The sequence below is a fragment of the Cololabis saira genome, chromosome 3, assembly GCF_033807715.1.
Source record: "Cololabis saira isolate AMF1-May2022 chromosome 3, fColSai1.1, whole genome shotgun sequence".
NCBI lineage: Eukaryota > Metazoa > Chordata > Actinopteri > Beloniformes > Belonidae > Cololabis > Cololabis saira.
In genome coordinates, this window is record NC_084589.1 from 24093018 (window position 1) to 24116411 (window position 23394).

Below are 23394 nucleotides of genomic sequence, written 5' to 3' on the forward strand. Positions count from 1 at the left end.
TCAGACTTGGATTCATTAATTATGAGAGATTGCATTGATTTTTTTTTTTAATGGAAAAATGATCCTTAAAGATAATAATAATCCTCCTTTTATATTCTCCTGTGGCCACCCGCAGTCCATCCACCCCGTCGTGTGGAATTCGGGACATCCTGTGCTTGGACAAAACCCATGATCCGTTTGGTTTGGTTTACAATAACAATAACACTTTGCATCTTCATTAAAAGCTCTTGTATTGTTTTGTCATAAAGCAGAAAATACATGTCCAATTCCACAGCTTCTCATGTAATGATCTAATAGATATCAACAGGTAGATTACATATAACCGTTATTATCAAGGCTCTTTGTTTTGAGGCTCCATCACAGCAACAAGGAGCAACAAGGAGCCAGCAGAACAACAGCGCGTCTCGCAGGCTGCAGCCAATCAGCGGCCTGGTTTCTCTTCAGCATCCCGGAGTCGCTGAGCAGTCGATAGACTTGAGCTCAGGCAGCGGAGGAGGACAGACACCTGAAGGCTCATCGACCACTATTATGATTTTGTGAAGAAGAAGGTGGAGGAATACGTCACCAGGTGATTAAAAACACCGTTTTTGCACTTTTTCAGCAAAATCGAAATGTTGTTATTTTGGTTTATGATAGATCTGCAAAAATGTGCATGAGCCGTGACCGATTCAGCTGCTTTTTGAAGGTGCTGTCTGCAAGTTTGTGCATGTTCCCTTTATTTACCGAATTTACATCTGATGTAAGCTTTTAGGTCGCGTGGACATGCATGGCTGTCACGCATCGGTGTTTAATTCCGTGTTCCGCATTTACAGCCTTCTATAAGGGCTGACAATAACAAACGGATCACGTGGACTCTGTGTGGAACTGGCATTTGCAGGTTTATGTAACATGCTTCGTGCAAGAAACCCGCTCAGACTCTTTGCATTTACCAGATGGTGCAGCAGCCACATTCAGTAATATAAACATGAGCTTTTCATCCTCTGTCATTTGGAGACGGAGTGAGAGCCAGAGTTAAGGGGCACCTCAAATAACAATATGCACGTTTGGAGTTAATGATTGGCCAGGGATTGCGCCTGGAGCAATCACCTTTATGAGCGGTTGTAGAGTAGTGTGCATCTAGTTACATAATTATGCATTAAAAAAAAAGAAGGTGCATGACCTCATTTATTATCTTGCTGATGAATGGAGCTCTTGTGGCGAGTGTCTGTGAATACAGTACAGCATGTTCCTCTAGGCATTAAAGTTTTCACATAACCATAGTTTCTTTACCGAAAATGAGTAATGTTCAAAATAGAATCATATTCATATATGAAGCTCGTTTTAACAATAGATAAATCATTCAAACAGAGTCCCCCCTAACAAAGGCATCTTGGTTATTTCTACTCACTGCATGTCTCTGCTGCTGAAGTTTCCCCATAGGTTGAATCAGGTGTCCTCGAAATGAAGACACAGTTGCTGTGTTTGTCCCAGATTATTTTTTTCTGAAAGCCCCTTGGATCCGTCGTTAACAATTACCTTCAGCAAAATAAATGATCGTTTTCTGTGACCACTGAGTCAAGTCAGTTTTCCAGAATAAAGAGAATGCTTTGGGGGCATATTACTTGTTGTAGACCTAATATTTTTGAAAATAAAAATCCAAAGGAATAATGTTTTTTCCATGTCATCTATAACACTTTTTTTTCAACTGTGTTCCATTTCACAGCTTCTTAAAGTGAGACATTAGTTCACATTTCCATGACTTTTCATAGACATAAAATGAGTTGGCATCATTAATTACATTATTTACAACACAATCTTCTTTTGTACGCTATTCAGTGCTAATTTGTTACTGGTCCAGCAGCCCTTTCCTCATCTGAGCCAGGTCAATGACACTTTTCCTGTCTCTGGCACCATGCATTCCTCTCAAATGTAAAAGTGCATGAGCTTTCTTATACCTTACCCTACATTTCTTGATATGCTGCTCCCAGCAATGATTGCTGCTGGAGCTTGTTTAAAATATCTCTGCAGCACGCAGCCTGCCAGGATCTCTGAGTCACTACACAGAGGAGCTTGAATTTGCTAAGGACACTAGAAGTGATTGAAATGGTGCGACGGTGACTTCAGACCCAGGACTCCACATGCTGATGTCCTCCCTCTTGCTATGTGGAGATGGATAGCTGGGGACTTGTGGTCCAACTGGTAATGAGTTGCATTTAGTAATGTCTTATAGGCCATGATTAATAATAAGGTTGGCATTGCTGTGTATTTTTGTTGAAATCCAAAAACAAGACTTCATGATAACTATTTTCAGTTTCAGAGCTGTATTTACTCGTTACATAATCTTTATTGGATTATTTCAAAAGCTGGTAGCCGTGCACAGTTCAGAAAATTGTTAGGCATACCTGTCTTATCACTGCCTGCCGTTATCTGAAAAGAAGACTGAAGAGAATGGTTTATGAGATGGTAATAAAACCAGCTGAGATGAGGATGTTAAGATTTTCTCTGTGAGTGAAACGGAGGGATAGAATTAAGAAGAAGAGCCAGGGTAAGACAGCTTGGAGATAAAACAAAGGAGGCCAGATTGATATGGTCTGGATACATAAAATGAGAGAAAAGGAATTCATTGGTAGAAGGTTGCTGGGGATGGAGCTGCTGGGCAGGAGAAAAACGGAAAGAACAAATAAGATTTGGATGTGGTGAAAGAGGATAAAAAGTTGGACGGTGTGACAGAGGAAGACGTGGAAGGTAGGGGTAAAATGGAAATGGATGATCCACTTGACACCTAAAGTTACCACGGGGGGTGGAACTGCAGTGATGATAGTCTCTGTGACTGATTGACGTGGTTACAATTGAAAGCAGCTGAAAGGATACTGGTGTAGATGGAAAGCAGATGGGATCCCTGCATGCCTACTCACTGCGATGGAACGATGGAGGAGTAGACAATCCTCTCGCTCAAACAGTCACACACATCACAGTGACATAATTTCATGATCTAGAAACCATCCGTCTAACTCGCCCCTAAATGCCTTTTTGTAAATATCATTCAGCCTGGATATTGTCTCCACCCCTTTGAGGATGGATTCCAGTCATGGCAGTCCATTGTTGCTATATAAAGATGTGGTTAAAAATGGGTCAATTTATAGTTAAAGCACTCATCTGTGCAGTGCATTGCCAGAAGCCAAGTGAGTGTAAGCATCCTGCCATCCAGTCACAGATTTGTCTCTGGAGATCAGCCCTTAACCAAATGGCTGCCTGTTTGTATGTGGCAAAGTGAAGCAGAAAAAATGGCACAAGTCACAAAAAATTTCTAACGATGGTTGTGTTAGTTACATTTTATGTGCATCAAAGTGCTGTCAGAGCTTTAAAGCCAACACTGCCTCATTCCCTTAACTCAGTGCTAATGACTTCTCTTTTACTGTATGTATTGAACATGAAGTTGTTGAAGGAGGCTTGTTGTACTAAGGACTACGATACTCGAATCTACTGACAATAAATTGTAGGAGAGTGAAAGGATTCTTTGTCTCTCACAGATCTAGCCGCTATCATCGAAGCACAAAGGAAAACACAGTGCAAGCAGCTACTCTATTTAACGTATGTAAATCCTTTCTAAAAGTAAAGTCAATATTGATGAGACCTCAGTAAATCTGAGAAATGACATCACAGCTGTAGTGCAACTGGCTGCTTAAACATGATGATTTTGAGAGCTTGTTAAACATTTAGAAAATTGACCAAAAACAAAACATTTTAACATATATTATTCCTTTTGAAGTTTCTCTTTCCTTTTAACTTCATGTGAAAAGTTGCAAGAAATCATAAAGTTGCAAAGGAAGTTGTTCTCTCACACTAAAGGTTGCCTGCAAAGCTTCATTTGTAGTGTAAACTTCCCTATTTCCTATCTACATCAGCATGAAACACATGCGCATCGGCATTTGTTTGGTATGTTTTGAATTACATATTAGCAAATGATACACAATCATAGCATTTGACTACTGAAGTAGTCGTTCCGCTACTGATACCAGTATTAGAAATACTCACCAGTACAGCTTACATTTAGGGCGTTGGAATGGATGAGTATATACAGCTGTGCACCATCCATTACCAAGTTTTTAGAAACAGAATCCCGGCTTTTCTTTGTTTCTCTGAACACCAGCACAAACTGAATGTATTGTGCTAGATCAGTGTTCCACAAGTCCAGTCCTTATTTTATCTTATCCCCCCCGTGCATATTTTACATGTGGCCTTGCATCAACACACCTCGTTCGTATTAATGTTCCTTATTAGCTTGTTGTCAAGGTCAGAATCAAGTTTAACTCCTGGATTTCTTTATTTAACATATATTCTTCATTGATTATTCATATTCATAGCTTCATGACACAGTTAAAATTTGGAGTTAAAAACAAATGCTCTAGGTTGGACCCCTTTCAGTCTTTGCTGTGTGCGAAAAACTTCAAAAATGTGATTTGCAAGGCTTGCTGACATGTCACAGTTTGCACGGACAGATATCTAGCAGAGTTTTATTTTGGAGGAGTCACTGGGGTAGAAGCCTATGAGTTAGGTGTTTTCAGATGTGACTACAACCAATGAGAGTGCGAGAGACAGGCAGAGTAGTAACAAAAGAGAGAATCAGAACACAAACTTATGAAATAATAGAGAAATGTAAATAAAACACAGCAGACAGCGTACTAAAGAAAGGATTGATTAAATTTACAGTTGAATTGAACTGAATAAATCTCCTTGGGGAAATTATGTTTCTGTGTGTAAAATATTTATAAATATAAGAAAGTAAAAACATTAAGTAAAAATAAACATATATTAATGCTTATTTACCTTGGCAAAACACCAGTGTTTATTACAAGCTTTTAGTGGGCCACATCATACCATTCTCAAGCCAAATATGCCATAAAGACAAACCATCCACTCTCTTCATCAACTAGCTGAGCAGAAAAGGTTTATTCACCTGGAGCGACCTCTATCATGTAACAGTGATGATGGAAGAGAGGCTGAGCAAGCGTGGTGGCTCACTGGTCAACACTGTTTCCTCACCCTGGGAAGATTCCTGGTTTTGGAGTGCTTTCATGGGTTTTTCTTCAGGTAATCCAGTTTCCTCTCACAGTAGAGAAACCATGTTAAGCTAGTTGGTTATTCTGAATTGTTCATAGAAGTGAGGGTGAGCCCGAGACTGTGGCCACTTGTTGATAAAATCCGAGTTAAAGTTAAAATTAAGTCTTACTCTGTGACAAAAAAAAAAAAACTATCAAAAATCATGTTTTATAAATATTAAAGGATCATTACATGAATATTAAATGGAAACCTATTTATTGAGACAGTTTTAGTCTATGACGAAAACAGTCAGAATGTCAGACCCGACAGGTCTTTATTGTTTAATTGCAGTAAATAGATTTCACTTCAACAGGATATTTTCATTTGCATCAGTCCTTGTTGCTCACATCCAGCTGCACAAATTAAAATTCTGTGTTGTTATTATTCTTGTCAGTGTATCCTCTCTCATGTTCCTCTTAAGTACTTCAAGAGTTATCTGGGCCAGATGTCAGCAGCCTGTATCATTACTAGAAACCCCTTTACCAGATACATCTTCTCTGTTCTCCAGCACAGTCACCGTCTCCTGGTAAACAGTGCACCGATCTCGTGATTCAGCATCATACCTCCTTAACTTTCCTCCTTCATATAAACACAATCAGCCTTCACATCCTCCATCTCTTCTCTCTTCATTACACCTCCTGTCTGCTTGACTAAATATGTTGTCTCGAGCCTTCATCGCTCTGGAGCCTGCTGAATATTACCATGTGCCTTTTTTTTTCCTCCTTTCACATTTCAGATTCATTCCAGAAACATACTTTTTCAGACTGGCTCATTCCATAACATTTGAAGTTTAGATTAAAGGAGCATGAGGCAGGATTTATGAAAAAAATTCGTATACGTTTTAAGTTTTCTAGTAATAATGTCAGATGAAGCGTTCCAAACCAAAAAGGATGAGCCCTCTAGCGTATCTCTCCGTTGCCTTGAACAGGCTGTGTGCTGCAAAATGTGCTGCAATTCCGGGCCCGAATTTCCCGCGCTGTCCTGCGGATGTGACGTCACATGACGCTGCATGCGCGTTCTCCCCGTTCTCCCGTGCCGGCTTCGCTGTTGGCTGCAGTACCCCCGACGGCCGTTGTGGCGAAGGGTGGCGCTATAGAGTCTCATTTCTTAAAAGGAGCCTCATGCTCCTTTAAATAGCTTTTTTTTCTTTATTGGATATAAATAAGGAATGCTGACAGAAAAAGGCGTGGGGTGTAGAAACGTGATGTGAGTCTGGATAGCCAAGAATAAAAGTGAGATTGATAATTACCGCAGTTGGGGCGGCAGTAGCTCAGGTGGTAGAGCGGGTTGTCCAATGATCGGAAGGTTGGCGGTTCGAATCCCGCTCTGTCCCAGTTGCTGCCGTAGTGTCCTTGGGCAAGACACCTTACCCACTTTGCCCCGTGTGAATGTGTATGAATGTTTGGTGGTGGTCAGAGGGGCCGTTTGGCGCGGAACACTTCTGTCAGTCTGCCCCAGGGCAGCTGTGGCTACAAATGTAGCTTACCATCACTGGTGAGAATGTGTATGAATGAATAATGGTGTAAGTGTAGCACTTTGAGATTCACTGAATGTAAAGTGCATTACAAGTTAAATTCATCACCAAGCAACCTTTAAAATAACTGCTTTTCTTTTGGTGTTAAGTCTACTTTATCGTTTGATAGAGTTGATTTGTGCTCTCAGTTATATTCAGACACAGTTAACGCCGTTCTTCGTTGCTGATACGGAGGCTTCAGCAACCTCAATAACTCTATTACAGTTATCTTGGCACTAATACTCGATGACATATGACAGAAACCCCTGTTATCAATAGTGGCACTCTGAGATGTCACCGTGTGTATGCGTGCAGAAATGGCCGTGGGTCAGACAGTGTAGCCACTTGAATTCAACAATGGGTTCCCAGTTTCCATAGCGCTGAATGCCATTATTGATACACATTAATAATCTCGTCTCTTTTCTCTACAAACTGCCATCCTTATTATTATGCCTTTTTGCACCATGATCTATTGTACTTGAAAACGTGAACCTTTGTACGTATTTAAGGGTTGACTGTACGTGGTGAGGTCACATTTGTGACTGCTGGCCACAAGGCTGTGGGAACAAATCGCTCTTGCCACTGCTGCCGTGGGTGAGTGAACACGCTTTAATGCAGACTGGAGGGAGATGCTTAAACTTCGTCTGTCAGTGGAGTTGGTTTAATCCTCAGGACGCGCTCGTGTTTCTGGTTGGCATCTTGTTTTTAAACTTGTTTTTGCTGTGACGAGTACAACTGTTGCTTTAAGGATGCTGAGCTGAGTATGGGAACAGTTGAAAGGTGAGCAGAGACTCATCAAATGTCATTATAATTTAGTTACACTACTGTTAGTTACATTTGTAGTTTCGCTACAAATATTCCACAGGCATGGGTCGGGTCATTTGTGTCAGACAGAAGAGTTATTTCCCAAGTTATTTCCAAGTTCTTTAGGCGTAAATCCTGATTGAGAAAAAGGGAGGCTGCTACTGTTTATATATAGAAGCAAATGATGGTGATGTTTTCATAGAGAAATCCCTAAGCTCATGCTGAAGGAAACCATTCATAGCAACATTTAAGCAAGTGTTGGAAACAAATGTCACCTGAAAGGATGTGAGATGACAAATCACACCTAACGAAGAAAGATTAGCTTCCTGAATGTGTGTGTTGTTAGTTATTCTGTAGCAGATGATAAAGTATCGTAACCGCCTTCCTTTCAAAACTGTAGCTACTATTCACTCCAACCAAAGTTTTATTATATGTTTCTGCATGTATATGTCAGGCTGGGTTTGGCATGATGACATAACCATGCGGTGGTGCACCACGAAGCTTTTGATAGGTTTGTTACATTTAAGCTGATCATTTTATATACATTTTGACTTATTACTATTTATCTGTATGAAACCATCAGAAACATCACATTTTCCGCCTTCCTCTGGTGTAACTTCATTGTTCTGACTATTTATCTTAAGGTGGTTATCTTGTAAGATTTAAACCGTTGTATTTTCATGAGAAACTATTGACATTAATATACTACAAAGCCACTAAACCACAGAGGCCCTGTGGGTACAATTATTTCCTTAAAAGTAGGTAAATAACTCTAAACATTTACTTTATTCCATTTTCAGCCAAAAGAGGGCCGTGAATGTGTTAATTTCTATTCATCTTGTCATCAACTCATTTCATGATCTTTACAGCCCTAATCAAGAGGAGTGTCAAATTGGTTTCTCGTCTGTAGAACTTAATTATTAAGATACACACATTCTCACATGATTCACTTCCATTCTTATCTTTTCCGCAGCAAAAAAAGAAAACAAAAGTTGTCTAATCCAGGCACTTCACAGGAGACAAATTCCCGCTCAACCATGGCAGACCAGAAGTAAGTTCTAGTCATCTTATTCTTTACATGAGCGTCCGCTTCACACTTTCTGAGGTTACATTCAAATGTGTTCTTGTCTCTTGATTTGTGTTTCTTTGATAATTTTTTCATAATTTTCCCCACTGAACCAGGGCACATAAGACATCTGTCCATTCACAGGCGATTCACATTCCAAGTAACATATTATTGATGTCTCTAAAACAGAAGTCACTTTAGGAAAAAAAAAAAAAAAAAGCAAATAAGCAAGCTTTGTCTTGACTTAAAGGTATGATTCACTGTTTGCACATGTAAGCTAGGCAGGAAGAGATTAGAGCCAATGTATTTCTGCTGAAAATCAACCTCTCCCTTTCTGATATCCAGGTCTAAGCTGTGCTCTTTTTTGTTTGTTTGTTTTCTTTCTTGACTCTTGTTCAAATCAGAGCTCTTTCTCTTCTCTTTCTCTTCTCCCTTGCAGAGACAACGTTGATGACTTTAAAGTCCAGACAGCCAAGCACTCCAACATCAGCTCAGTCCCTATACGGCAGCACAGCGATCAATCTAGAGACAGACTGTCCAAACGGTTGTCAACTGAGTCTAACGGGACCAGCGAGGGAGGAGTGGGCTCATCCACACCGGTGGAGGTCACCGCTTTGGAGGAGTCGTTTCGACGCTTTGCCATCCATGGTGACACTCGTGCTACGGGCAAGGAGATGCATGGCAAGAACTGGTCCAAACTCTGCAAAGACTGTGGCGTGATTGATGGCAAGAACATTACCCTCACTGACGTGGACATCGTCTTCAGCAAAGTCAAGTAAGTAAAGCATCAACATCACTGTGCACAAAGGACAACAGATTAAATCAGAATGATAGAAGTATGGGTGAATTCCTTTCAATTCTGGTTGGACTCTAAGATTTAATCGTCTTTTCTGAAAGCATGGATCTTATCGCACAGAGATCACTACAGAAATGGTGCTATAAAAGCTCTGCTAGATGTGGTGTGATGATGGTAAAATAATGGTTGTAGATGTAGAGGAAGCACACTGACAGGGAGGTTTTCGTGAGGTTTTTTAAAGCATGCTAATGCTTCATTTTTTATATATATATTGGTTTATGAAGGTGTCTTTTAGAAACAAAAACCATAGTAAAAGGCCAGACCGGCTCCTTTTGCACTTTCTAAGGCTTCGCTGATTCATCCTTCACTGCTACACTTCAGTGATAACGTCCATTAATATACTGTGACCTCATTACTGCATGACCACTGGAGAAAACCTTTCATAAGCACAGCTGGTTTTACCAAGCACACGGTTAGTCTGTAAACTATTCAGGGCGATTACAGCATGACGGCTGAATGTACGATATACATAATACAAAACAACAATACATAAATAATTTGTCTTGTCAAATCATTATCATAGTGGATAATTTGTGTAAAGCAGCACAGTTGATGCAAAAAGAAACTGAGCTTCTACAATAGTGGTTTTTAGAGTTCTTCAGATGGTTATTTAAGAAACATGCACGGACATAATTTGATTTAAAAATACATTTTAAATCCTTTTTGAATGACATGAGTAAGGGTTATTATACATGGCAGCACCACCAATGTGGAGTATGGCTGGAAGCCATTCATCATCCTGCCTTGCTGCAGGAGTGGAGAAGCTGTGAAAAAAGCCTGCTTTGGAATTTCACATTGATTCAGTGGATTTTCCCTCTTTTTCTTGCACACAACTGTAACTGAGTTTCAACCATTTAGAGTGTGCTCTAACATAGAAGAGGTCTCAAGGTAGTCTTTAATTGTATTTCATTGTTTTAATTGGTTTATTGTATCCCATGGCATTTGTTTCCAATATTCTCTTTTTTCATTTTCTGGTGAACTTAAGGTTTGTTTTTTTTTTTTTTGTTGTTTTTAACATATTAAAGCTGCTTTTACAGATCCAAGGTCATTCTTAGTTGTTGCCTGAATCGTTGACTACATTTAAACATTCAAAACATCTTGTCTATTGGGATTTCTAACTGATATAGACACATAAAAAAAGAAACAAAACAAAATGTTGCTACTCTTATAGCATGGCATATCCATTTAATATTTGTTCCTATTTTATATGAAACTTCAGTTGTTCAATTCGACAGAAATTGGCCTATGAAGATGAGCTCAATATAGAAATGTGCATTTTGGAAAAAAAGGAAAGAAATGGAAACAGTTGCCAAAATAAACCATCTACCACTAACATAAACAATAGTTGAAACTATTAGGTGGGAGAAAGTATACAGATATAAAATTCGTAGTGCATGTTTAGATTTCAATGTGGATTTTGTATGGACAATATGGAACATTAGATTTTCTTTTTTTTTTTTTTTTCTCTTCCCTTGTCTGCACACATATTAATGATTGATACCATGTAGGTAAAAACCAAAGGCATATACTGTATATGTGCATTATTGCTATATTTAATATATATACATATATACGCCTACATACGCATACACATACATACATAAATATATACATACAAACCCAGTGATTTTTTTTTTTTGGGGGGGGGGGGGGGTTGGGGGTGGTTGGTGGGGGGTGACATCCACTGCCAATCCAGGAAGTTGGAACACACTGAGGCACACGTCAAGCACTGAAAATCTGCAACAAAAACCACAAACAAAACACAAAACCAACAAAACCAATACGGAGCCGACCAAAACACACAAGCAGCAATCAACCCAAATCAGAGTCTGAGCTAAGTTACCGCTAACTAACCCCAAAAACTACAGAGCGAGCATGCAGGTGAACAAGCCAGTATGTATGTCTATGTGTGTGTGTGTGTGTGTGCGTGTTTTGTGTGGCTGTGTATGTGTGTGTATGTGTATGTATATGTGTGTGACTGAGTGGCTATATATGTGTGAATGTGTGTGTGTGTGTGTGTGTGTGTGTGTGTGTGTGTGTGTGTGTGTGTGTGTGTGTGTGTGTGTGTGTACACATCTTAGATTTTCTTCGACTAATTGCCATCTTTATACCACTTTGTAATGGCATCACTCATTCTCATAACAATTCTGGCATTAAGGATACTAAACAATAAAGCATTGTGTTTTGTTGTTTTCATCCTATTCATCTTTCTTAGATTCTCATATAGATGTAGTACAGTCATTATTATCATTGTAATTGTATTTTCCAGTTCAAAAAAGCCTCCACACTTTTTCCATTGAGGACAGGTGAGAACTACAGACAGGCCAGTACCTACAGCATACCCTCTTCTTCTACAGCCATACCTTTTTATTATATGTAGAAAGGGGTTTTGTATCATTTTGTGGAAAAAAAAAAAAGGTATAGATGTGCCAGGGGGAAAAAAGGTGATCTGTATATATCGGTTTAAATTATCAACATCAATGCATTTATGTGCTACACTGGTGCTAACATGTTGCAGCAGTTGTGGCCACGATGTGTTTTTCTTTGTAACGTCCTGAGTTTTATTTTTTTCATCATTTTTTAGTAAACATCTCCTTAGATGAGCGAGTAAACATGATGGGAGGAAACTTGTGAAAATATGGGAGTAGCTAACAAAGCTTTTATCAAAACCAATGAAATGCCCAGATCCCGATGAGCATGTAAAATGGAGAGCAAGGAGACGGAAGTCTAAATCCTCTTCTTTGAATTTTCAGTTGACTATGTTAAATCATTTGCACACAAAATTGGAAGAGCTGGAACAGTTTGAGCTTCTCACGAATTTAAGTACTGTTGACTGCGTTTCACCATGACTCAGTAGCATAATATAATTTGCACTCAAACACCCCTCTCCCAGCATCCATGTAACTAGAAAGAGCAGCAAGACTAAGGGAGAGTGTTTGCTGTGTTTGATAAAAACAGATGTCGTCATTTTGGACATGTATCTACATGCATGTGTGGGCCATCCTGTGAAGGAGCCCCTCTTCACTTGGATGCTGTGAGCTCCCACCCTTGTTTTCTGCAGGGAGATTTTAACAGAGCACTGTGTTACCTGCTAACGCTGGATATGTCATCAATCCAGTTGTTGCCAGGATACAAAAACATCCCAATGCATATATCTGATGATACTAACCATGTCTGTGCTAACGCTTCCAATTCCCCAACAGTTTTTTGACTTAATTACAATTTTCTATTCATTTCGTCTCAATTTATATTGCACCAATATTATTTCCATTTTGGATTTAATAAAGTATAATTCCACTAAACACAGAAATGGTCAATGTCTTTGACCTTTGGCAGGACCACTGGAAAACCGAGGGCTGGGTGACATGACCAGAAATCCTGCACCTTTACAGACGGACTGCAATACACACCATGACTCACTTCATTTATAAACGTCACTATTTGTTTGTGTTATTTTCAATACCATTCCAATACCTTTTTTTTCAATTTGGGGTCTATTAATTAATAATTTCAACCATCTGCTTTTACATTAATGAAGCAATATACGCATCTTTGCTTTTTGAGAAACTAACATCAACATGTCAACTGTTGCTATAGTGAACATTGTTTATATTTAATAACATTTCTCTTGGCAAGAACACAAAGAAAACATGAGGCTGCGTCATATGTTTGAATGCTTCTGTACTGGTGGGCAGTATTGAGCAATAAACCAACATGCTGTGGCCACATAGGAAGTTTAATGGATGACTGTTTCACACATGCTCTAAGTCGTCGGCAGCGGCGTTCATTGCGTCTCCTCCTGTGGGATGGCCCCTCTACTGGCCCCTCAAGCACTAAACCGGGTCCCAGATAGTCCAGCATGAGTTTTCAACCAGGCTCACGAGGAGAACAATAGTACAGTAAAATCAGAGCGAGGCATGTGCCATGAGTGCAATTCAGAGCTGCCCCCCCAAAGGATAAAATTTGTTACATTATTGGGGGAGGGGTTCTTATTTGTGCAGTTTTCTGACTCCAGGCATGAGTGAACAGGGGAGGGGGCTGCTAATGCCTGAGATGCACATCACCGCTTCCCTCTTAATCAACGTCAAAGCACTTTGCTTGCACATAAAGAAAAAATAAGCATCCTAATGAGCTGCTTTATTGCAGCATGGCTGAATGAGTCAAGAATGTATTCTGGGTATGGAGGTCTGTCTCCGCTGTGCTGCACAGCATTAACTATGAATGAGAACGAAAGGTAACTTGGATGATTTAGTCATAATCAACTTCTTATGGTGGCTTTATGTTCCAGGCATTGTTGTAGTTTCCATCAGTGAGCAGGATCATCACTGGTACAGCAGCACGGCCTCAGATCAGATCCATATGAATCACATCCTGCAGATGCTTGAACTGCAATATGTAAACAGTTAGCAGGTCCCCCACCCACAGTAATCCTTACAAAAATAAATTCTGCTCACACTCTAACTTCCTTTTTAACCTTTTTTCAGCCTCCCTACATTCTTATATTCTCTGCTCAATTTTACAGCTTAACCTTTGGTATGCTTTGGGGACCTGAGCATGTTTATATGGGGAGCTCTGCAGGGGAGACTCAGTTATCTTCTTAAGACAAAAAGAGCAGTGGAAAGTCTGAAAGTCATGATTCCCCTCTGACAATGGACAGGTTGGATCAGACGCAGAGGAATGAAGCTCCCAAATGTGCACCGCAGAAGGATTGCAAACACAAATGGTCACTGAACGAGTCAAATGGACAATAAACCTAAACACGTCTGTTTGCTGTAGTTAGTTGCTATGGCAGCAGGTTGACTGGGGAGATAATAGGCTTTATGGGCTGTTGCTTGGGTGACATATCACCACAGCACTGGATGTTTGTGTTTTTGTTACTAGGCACTTTTAACATGGAAGTGAAATGGGCACAAGGCCAGTCAAGCAACTGGAGCCCACTCAGATGGAAAGTTATTCATGATAAAGATCTGTGCTGTCGCTTTTCACTGTTAGACTTAATACATGAGAATACAATGATACACCTTCTCAGGTACATGGCTATATTTAACGGATTCAAAATGGCTAGGAAAAAAAATTATCAAGAAAAAAAATCACACACATTACATAAAGAGACACAAATACAGTATGTTCTGTGGAGTTTCTATGGCAACAGTTCAGTCCTGAAATACTCTGGGATATGTAATCTACTGTAAACAGTGGAAGTTTCAATGTTTATGTCAGCAGGACACCATATCCATGCTATCTTACATAACTTCCTTCAGCAACTTTTTCACTTTGTATAAACTACTGTTGACTTTAACATTCAAAACTGTTCTAAGAGTTTGTTTTTTATTCTTTGAAGGACCAGTGGGGCAGATATATCTTTTGAAGGTATATACCGTACAGGGACAGCACACTTAAGCTTCATTTTCTCTTTCATATCAGGAAGAAAACCTGCCGCAACATCACATTTGATGAATTCAAAGTTGCGCTTGGAGAGCTGGCTAGGAAGAAATATAGAGAGAAGAGCGGAGAGGAAGCTGAGGCTGAGGTCGCCAAGCTCATCGAGGGGAAGACGCCAGTAATCGCAGGAGTCACGGTAAGATTTGATTTGAGTCATTCAAAGGATTCATGTCCAATTTCACCAGCGACTGCAGTTACAACTCAAACGTTTTGGAAATGTCCCAACAGAGGGCTGTGGCCTCCCCGACGGTGAGTCGTCTTACAGACACCACCAAGTTTACAGGATCACACAAGGAGCGCTTTGACGAAACCGGCCGTGGAAAGGGGAAAGCTGGGAGAGTGGACGTAGTTGACACCTCTGGATATGTCGCTGGATACAAACATCGAGGGACATATGAAAAGAAAGTGAATAAACCCACTGAGGGTAGGCCCATGTGAGGGCGAAGATGAGGAAATCAAACACTTCATCAACCATTTGGATGATTTTCTGTTTAAAGAGTACTCATAGAAAGCACATAGTATAGGATTTCATATATTTTCCCACCCGTGTGTGTGTGCGCGTGTGTGTGTGTATAACAGAGAGAGAGAGAGAGAGATGTATTTTTTGTGAGAACTGGAAAACTGTTTACATCTATTTTTACAAAGTCATCACCAGCTGGTACATTCCTGTCTGATAGCAAGTTACTGCCAAACCCCGAAGAGAACAAATGAGAGAAACTGCTATGCCGTGAATATTTAGATCTATTATTATAGGGCCTTATGTTCATCAAGCACAATGATCAACATGGCAAGAAGAGCAGAAGGACAAAAGTTTGATAAATTAACAATATTGCACTGTTTAAGGGAAACGTTTGACCATAATTAGCTTAGGAAATGAATTGCTAATGAGTTTTGCAGTTTCAAAGATGATTACAACATTCTGACAGGTGTAATTGTTTAACAGTTTGCTTTGAGATATTTTATCCTTAATCTGTCATTTAGTATTGTTTGTTTGCCATTTGCACTTGTCAACTATTGTCTTGAGAAAAACCTGTGGTTTAGTTCGTAAATTGTTCCATGAGCCTACACCGTCACTGACACCGAAGCCCTGAATCCATGTCCTATATTGTTATCCAGAAATGTTTTTTTCACACCAGTTTCACACATGAAAAAAAAATATTCAAAAACTTCCATTTGTGTGAATAATTTGCTTTCAGTTCAAAGGAAATACATTGCGTGTTGTCTTATTTTGCTTTTTTTTTTTTTTTTTTTAAATCACAGCAACCTCGCTCAATATTCCTCCGACATGGCCATTGTAAAAACCTTTCAGCATCTAATTCTGCAAAAACCAAACCAATTGAAGAATGAATTGGTGAATCCAGTTGAAAGCAAAAAGTTCAGTAGTTCAAGATTGTAATTTTAACATTTTACTTATTTCCTCGTCAGAGTTAATAGTTCTAATATATTTGTGGTGAGATTGTGTATATACTCTTAAGGAGTCTCAACCACGTAGCTTAATTTAAGACACTGGCTTCATGTTTTTAGTTTTTCTGTATTGCTGTACTTTGTGCATGTTATGTATATTACATTTAATTCAGAAGTAGAGTTTGTCTGTCTTTCCAAACTGCTGTGCCTGCTGTGAGGAGAGACTTAAGACTTTTCTTGCTAAATATGCCAAGTAATGAGACTGTGGGATCATGACAAAATCTTGTATTGTTTGAAATCAATATGTATCAACTCGTTTGTGTACAAAGTACGCTATCCTCTAAAGCTATTCTAGTCGTCTGAACCCTTTTATGTTTGTGACTGTCATCTATGGCACAGGTTTAACTGAAAAAGCAGGGTTTACATGTTTACTTCCATAATACTCCATATAAAAAGGGAAAACTGCAGACAGTATACTTTTGTAAAATATTTTTCCAAGAGGACAGTTTTGTGTTTTAACTCTCTTCCTGTAGCCTCAGCTGATGAAGAATCGTGCATCAATTGGAAAACTAGCAGCTCCCTGTGTTTTAGTTTTCATCTAGCTTGTGTATGTTTTCTTGTTTTCTGTGCTTCATGCCAAATAATGTGCACCTTTAATGTGGATGAACACCTTTTTTTTTCCCTCAAATAACTTTTAATGTACTATTGTGCCCAAGTGCATGCAGTGTGTTTTTTTTCTTGTTCTCAAGACTTCTTAAAGTGTGTTCATGATTTAGAGTTCTTTATTGAAAATAAAATAAACAAACAAAAAAAAAACACCCCTGAACTTTTGCTGAGTATAGGTGTCGACAACGAAATGCGTTAATAGTCTTATGGCTTTTCCAGGAAACTGCAGCTTCAATTTGCGTAGCATATAAGTTCTAAGCTGCTGGGCCAAGTCTCGTGTTCACGGCTGTGAGAGGAAAGTGCATGTGTGCAAGCAGCTCTCCAGGCCTGAGGCAGACGTATAAATAAAGTCACAGTGCAGCTGCGGTGTATAAAGCAGATGGAGACACAACTGACCTTAAAAAAGAAAAAAAAAGAGAGCAAGAGAGAGAGTGGCAATCTTGCTACGGATCCAAAAAACACATTTTGACCTTCGCACATTTTTCCAACTAAAATCATTTGTTAACATAACAGACCTGACACACACTTATACACAAAGTTTCATGAATGAATTGCTTTTCCCTGCTACTGTTTACATCAAGAAGACAGCTGATATATATTCTTTTAAAATAAGTAGCACTTCATCAAATAAGGCAAGGAACTTAAATGTACACTGAAGTGATTTAAATAAGGTACAATACTATTAAAAAATATCTAAAATGGCTGCACCTTATGATGCTTGGCATAGTCTTGCATGTGGTTTTTTTTTTTCCTGGCGTGCATGCCTTCATTCAAATTTGACTTTAATGTTCCCCACTTCCCTTCAGCTCAGCTAGCAAACACTCGTTGGTCGCCACCAGGGACCTGCAACACATGCACAGACAAGTGATAAACAACTAACAAGGCAGCAGATTTAGAGTGTGGGTGTGTACAGTATGTATACAGACACTCCACTGTTGGCATTGAGACTGCAGCGTCCTTTTACCTGTGGCTCTCTTGCAGCATATTTGAGAGTTCTTGGACTTTCTCAGCTTCTTGCACTTTCTTCCTCAACCCTTCAATCTCTTTTCTCAGCTCATCCACTTCTGTTTGAGCTTCTGAGGATCACAAGGTGGTAAAATGTGGTGAAAACAGAAGGAATTTTACTTGTACAAAAGGGCAACTTTCTGTTGGCATTTACACCCACCTCTGATCTGAGTAATCGGTGAACTTTTCATCACAGATCTGAGATACTGACGCTCTAACTTGATGAGCTGTTTCTGTAGTGCAACATTCTCCTCCAAGACGATCCTCAGCTGCTCATTCAGTTTGCCCTGTGTTAAAGTCAACAACACCATAAGTACTGTGTACTCATCAGCATAACCACATGCTCTCCTAAGGCTGAATACTGTTTTCCAGTGTTGAGTAAACCCACCATATCTCTGCGAGCTTCCTCCAGCTGAGCAGAGAGATTTCTGACTTCAGTTTTGTGTTCCTCTTCTCGTGCTGCAGTTTGAAAGCTAAGTGCATCAACATCCTGTCTTAGGGTCCTGACCTCCGCTTCTCGACTGGAAATATCACTCTCCATCATAGAGAGGATCTGCACCGCTTGTGCTTGTGCCAAAAATAGAGGAGAGAGAAACCAAAAAAAGAAAAAGATATCATTCCCATAGGGTCTAGTAATCAGATACCAGAATTCCCACACCGAACTCCAACTCACACAGGAAGTTGTTGTTATGATGCAGTGACCTCTCTCCCCTCCAGTGTTTGTCCACTAGGTTGAGCAGCATCTCCAGGGGTTTCCTGTAACTGCCCTGAAAGGAAAATTCAGAGATACTGTAAGTTGATATGAGACGATACAGAACCTCAAATGAATCAGGAAGGATGTATAGTTAGTGGACTGAATTTACTGCCACCTTCTTTTTCTTTTCGGCTTGTGGCCGCAGCCCGGTGCCCTCTTCTGTTTTGTTGAAGCTCGAGTAAGTCAGTCTTGGAGGGTGTAGGATGGGGTTACAAGGATCAGAAAGATTCAAACCGGGATGTAGTGGACTTGGAGGCCGGATATTAATAAACGCAGAGTCACGATGACTACCTTGATCTGGAAAAATATAGTTAATATTCATTCACAGACATGTCATGAGCTAATTTTGCTGAATCAAGAAATTAAATTCTCTACCAGGATTTGGAGTAAAATGTCCCTTAGCAGCATGTCTGGTTTGTTTGGGGGGGTCTTTTTGCTTTTGTTTTCCATGCATAGGTTTTTGTTTGTCTATCCACGGCCCAAAAGACACTTTGGGTCTTTCAGTGACTTTAGATGGGGAAAAAGATTTTGTCTGAAGTTGTTCATTCACCTTTGACCCATTGGACTCTGTTTTACCTGGAAAATGATAAATGACACAAAAGAGGAAAATTATCACTTGACCTTCTGTTAGAAATAACATTGACTTGGCTTCTGTCTCCCTCTACTGGGGTTTTATATGTTTCGCCAAAAAGTGAGGAAATTACAATGGCGGCAACATGATTAGCACCAAACAGAATCCAAAAAGACTGTGTAAAAACTTACCATTTTTAAGAGGAGACCTTAAGATGGATTTAGAAGAGTCCTACAAATAAGAGTATTGTTAATAAAATATTCATAAGTTAATAACATAATACCCTGCAGAGGGTGATCAACACAGCTCAGAAAATCACCGGTTCCTCTCTACCCTCCCTGGACAATATCACCAGCTCACGATTTGCTAGCAGAGCGACAAACATGGTGAAGGACTCATCACACCCAGGACGTCATCTATTCAACCTGCTGCCGTCAGGCCGGCGCTACAGGGCCGCTAACGCCAGGACCAACAGGCTCAGGGACAGCTTTTTTCCCAGAGCCATCAGCACTTTAAATAAGTGTAAAATAAAAAAATAAAAAAAACACACCAATCCATAAGAACAGATCCTGGTGAAATCATACAACAACAAGTAATATAGACATTGATGTCATTCTACTCTGCCGTGCCTTTATTTTATATTTTTAATTTATGTTATTTTCTATCTTTATGTTCTATCTTATTTAAATTTATTTACGGCATTTTATTTATTGTGACACAAAATGGAGAAGCGCTCCAAATTTCATTTTATGTCTGACTTCTACTGACAATAAAGTCTTTCTATTCTGTTCTATAATAGTTTCTGACATGGAGTGGGAAAAAAAATAATTTAAAAAAATCACCTGTTTTGGGGTTGAGCATCTCTGTTCTATAACATTTTCTGACCGTCTCCCTTTGAGCTCTGAAACAGAACACAGCTTAAAATTAGAAAATAAAAATTCAGTGGGTTAGATTTAGTATTGGCGTTTTGACTGACATCTTACCCTCCGATTCTTTGTAAAGTGAGTCGGAGCTAGTTGCACGTTGGCCTCCATGATTAGTGGCAGCAACGTTTAACACAATGTCATAACTGTCAGTTGGGAGAGAAAACATCTCAGTCAAACGGTCTCCTAAAGTCAGCTGGTGAGCACCGCTGCCGGCAATCATGAGCAAAACAGCAAAGATACAACTCAACGGATGACAGTAGTCAATTCATTGTATAAAATTCAAAATTATTCCTTAGATGACTTGAGCACCAAGGTCACATTTTCTTTCAAAAAGTATTTAGAATGATAGAGTCAAGGTGCGCATACAGTATCTGCAATTTGCACATTTGAACAGTAAATCCAGTAAGTATATCAGTACAGTTATTATAGAGATGCAGTTATTCTTATAAGAAAATGTTTTTCACACCATAAAAATTCAGAGCAAGATTTACACAAAATAAGAAAAACAAAGAAAAATCACTGATATAAGCTCAGAAAGAAAGCAAAAGCTGTTGCTAAAGCTAAAATCCCTTTAACCTGACACAGTCTCTGTGAAGTTTAAAATATTTTAAACTCAAATTTAGGACAGCAGATTTAGCTGAATGGAGTCAATGAGGATTGCAAAAATATTATCAACATCACAGTGAAACTTTTATTTTGTGTTGTATTTGATCCCTAATCATTTCTCAAGCAGCCATCTGTGTGTGCACCCAATATGAAATACTGTATGATCTGCACATATTATTCTTTTTTAGAAATATCAGTTTATAGGTGTAAATTGCTTGGTTTTTGTGCAGTAGTATAATTCAAGGATTGAGCCCAGACCTTTAGTTGATGCTTCCATCAAAGAGAAAATGCTGAAATAATCCAAGTTAAGAATTTCATGTTCATTGTACCTTTGATCTTCAGCCAGATTCAGAGAGGATCTCTTCTGCTGAGGAGGAAGATCAGAGGAAAACTGCAGCATGGCAGCTTTGCGCTCAACGTTTTTAACTGAGCAGCTATCTGTAAAGGAAACAAGAATGGTAATTAATTCTTAATACTAGTCAACGGTGAGCGTGATGATAAGACAGTGGCCACACATCCTACCAAGTTTACGCAGGTTGGGCATGGCATGCACCAGATAAGCTTGGTAGTCAGGGTAGTTTTCAGTCAGCGGGTTGAGTCTGACGTCCAGCTCTTTCAAAACTGGAAGCTCAAACAGCACTTTAATCCCTTCTAGTGATGGTAGTCTGTTACAGTAGAGGATCAACCTCTCCAGCATTTTTAAGTGTTGCACCCCCTGGGAAGAAACGAGAAAACTTGAAGCAGATGTTAGGCAAGATTAGAATATGACTGTTTCTGCCACAACTAAATGTATATAGAGAGATAAAAACTGCTTGGAGGGTGGATGTGTGAAAGAGGAATAGGCAGAGTTGGCCATGAACAACCTATTTAAATATCACCAACCATTTATGCTGTCAGAGATACTGTATATACCAGAAACATATAACACTTCAGGTTCCTGGGATCCACAATCTCTCGGGACCTGAAGTGGTCCACCCACATTAACTCTGTCCGTTCAGCAGAGGTTGTTTTTTCACCAAGTACTTTTTTACTTTTACTCAAGTAATTATTTGGATGACTACTTTTTACTTCTACTTGAGTCATATTAGTCTGAAGTAACAGTACTTTTACTTGAGTACAATTTTTGGCTACTCTACCCACCTCTGATAATAACACAATCATATGCTGTAACAATGCACCTCTCAATAACCATGTCTATCTCCTACTGCTGCACCTTTCACTTTTTAAAAAAAAAATTGTATATGTTAATAAGAGCTGTCATTTGTCTATTTACTGTACAGTAAGCGAGTCAAATTCCCTGTCTTGTTTAACCTGACTTGGCTGAATAAACATGATTCTGATTATTTGATGTAACCAGTACTCGAGTTGTAAAAAAAAAATCAGGGGGGATGGTGGATTTTATCATATGAGGACAGATAATTTGTGCTGATTACAAATAATATAATATATAACAAATAATAGCACTGACCAAAACACCTGCAGAAATACTGCAGGAATGACATAGCAGCAGTTAAATGCAGCCTTCTGTAAGCTTTAAATATCCACTGGGCTTACATCAAATACATCAAAACACAACAATAAAAAACAGTGTTTTGAACTTATCAATATGCCTCTGTCCTTCACAGGATAAGTAAAATGGATCACTGCAAAAACTCAAAATCTTAACAAGAATATTTGTCTTATTTCTAGTTAAAATGTCTCATTTTAGTAAAAAAAATCTCATTACACTTAAAACAAGACTCATCACTGGAAAAAACAACAATTTTCACCTGTTTCAAGTATTTTCAATTTAAATAAGTAGAAAAATCTGCCAGTGGAACAAGATTTTTTTGCTTGTAATGAGAAGATAAATCTTGTCCCACTGGCAGATTTTTCTACTTATTTCAAGTGAAAATTTACTTGAAACAGGTGAAAATTGTCATACAAGTTATTTTTCTGGTGTTATTTTTCTGGTGATGACTCTAAATGTTTAAATAGCAGTAATAACACAATAATTGATGAAATGACATAAGGGATGGAAAGGGGGGATGGCAGTTTTACAGGGGGGTGATTTTGACCGTTTTTATTTCAGGGGGGGATGCCATCCCCCCTCTACTCTAGTACTGGATGTAACCTAACCTTTTAAGGCTTCAAACAGAGACTGACCTCCACAGAGATGAGAGCATTATAGGACAGATCCAGAGACTTCAGACGGACAAAACTGTTCAGAGCATCCCCCAGATGTCTGATCTTCTCCTCGTGGGTCCCGGGGATGCTCAGAGACCGGACATCACCTGTTTGAGAAGAATCACATCCATAACAATCACTGTTTCACTACGTTAGCCCTGGTTAGCTTCACCACCGACGTCAGGGCCTCCCAAAATCACTACAGTTTTCAGCGACAGAAGCTAAAATGTTTACTTGACGATTAACAGTAAGTGGTAAGGTTGATAGCCATACCCAGACATGGATGCTTTAACTGCAGTCTGTCCCGTATCCACTGCTCTGTGAGTGTTGTTTGCAAACACTCCGCCGCCATAGTTTTCGAACTTTTGCTGCATTCACGAACTGTCGGAAAATAGAATCCATCGTTATGGAAACAGCAGAAAAGTGAGCGCTAATGTAAACTTTAACGCTTGAAACTATGATTTTTACAATATATTTATACTTTTCAGCGTGTGCATTCATAATTTGAAGAAAACACATTTTTATGTAACCTAATA

The 23394-nt window shown here is 39.2% G+C and overlaps 2 protein-coding genes across 6 annotated transcripts; one reads left to right on the top strand and one right to left on the bottom strand.

Annotated features, from left to right (window-relative positions):
• Nucleotides 1-359: 359 nt before the first annotated feature.
• Nucleotides 360-16982, top strand: LOC133430345 (tubulin polymerization-promoting protein). Of its 4 annotated transcripts, none has more exons than XM_061716711.1 (5): nucleotides 360-568; nucleotides 8370-8447; nucleotides 8902-9237; nucleotides 14743-14896; nucleotides 14989-16982. In XM_061716711.1, the coding sequence occupies exons 2-5, from the start codon at nucleotides 8434-8436 to the stop codon at nucleotides 15196-15198; spliced, it is 714 nt and encodes a 237-aa protein (XP_061572695.1). In that variant the 5' UTR covers nucleotides 360-568; nucleotides 8370-8433; the 3' UTR covers nucleotides 15199-16982. The 4 variants fall into 4 exon arrangements, with proteins under 4 accessions (XP_061572695.1, XP_061572698.1, XP_061572696.1 ...); XM_061716714.1 differs by lacking the exon at nucleotides 360-568 and adding an exon at nucleotides 2701-2724; XM_061716712.1 differs by lacking the exon at nucleotides 360-568 and adding an exon at nucleotides 7142-7186.
• cep72 (centrosomal protein 72) lies at nucleotides 16163-23243 on the bottom strand. Of its 2 annotated transcripts, none has more exons than XM_061716709.1 (14): nucleotides 23132-23243; nucleotides 22838-22965; nucleotides 21215-21407; nucleotides 21022-21130; nucleotides 20144-20229; nucleotides 20003-20061; nucleotides 19352-19391; nucleotides 18965-19165; nucleotides 18705-18886; nucleotides 18509-18602; nucleotides 18224-18402; nucleotides 17996-18122; nucleotides 17795-17906; nucleotides 16163-17673 (listed from the first exon to the last, which is right to left on the bottom strand). In XM_061716709.1, exons 1-14 carry the CDS (start codon nucleotides 23208-23210, stop codon nucleotides 17613-17615), a joined length of 1650 nt encoding a protein of 549 aa, XP_061572693.1. In that variant the 5' UTR covers nucleotides 23211-23243; the 3' UTR covers nucleotides 16163-17612. The 2 variants fall into 2 exon arrangements, with proteins under 2 accessions (XP_061572693.1, XP_061572692.1); XM_061716708.1 differs by having other exon boundaries at nucleotides 21215-21426; nucleotides 23132-23149.
• Between the last annotated feature and the right edge of the window lie 151 nt (nucleotides 23244-23394).

Bases quoted from the DNA above. Each gene is read 5' to 3' on its own strand.
- LOC133430345 (XM_061716710.1), top strand. The intron at 8,448-8,901 runs GTAAGTTCTAGT...TCTCCCTTGCAG, and splicing joins TCAACCATGGCAGACCAGAA to AGACAACGTTGATGACTTTA. The intron at 14,897-14,988 runs GTAAGATTTGAT...ATGTCCCAACAG, and splicing joins CAGTAATCGCAGGAGTCACG to AGGGCTGTGGCCTCCCCGAC.
- cep72 (XM_061716709.1), bottom strand. From the start codon at position 23,210: ATGGCGGCGGAGTGTTTGCAAACAACACTCACAGAGCAGTGGATACGG. The intron at 21,131-21,214 runs GTAGGATGTGTG...TTTCCTTTACAG, and splicing joins GCCCAACCTGCGTAAACTTG to ATAGCTGCTCAGTTAAAAAC. The intron at 19,166-19,351 runs GTAAGTTTTTAC...ATCATTTTCCAG, and splicing joins AAGGTCTCCTCTTAAAAATG to GTAAAACAGAGTCCAATGGG.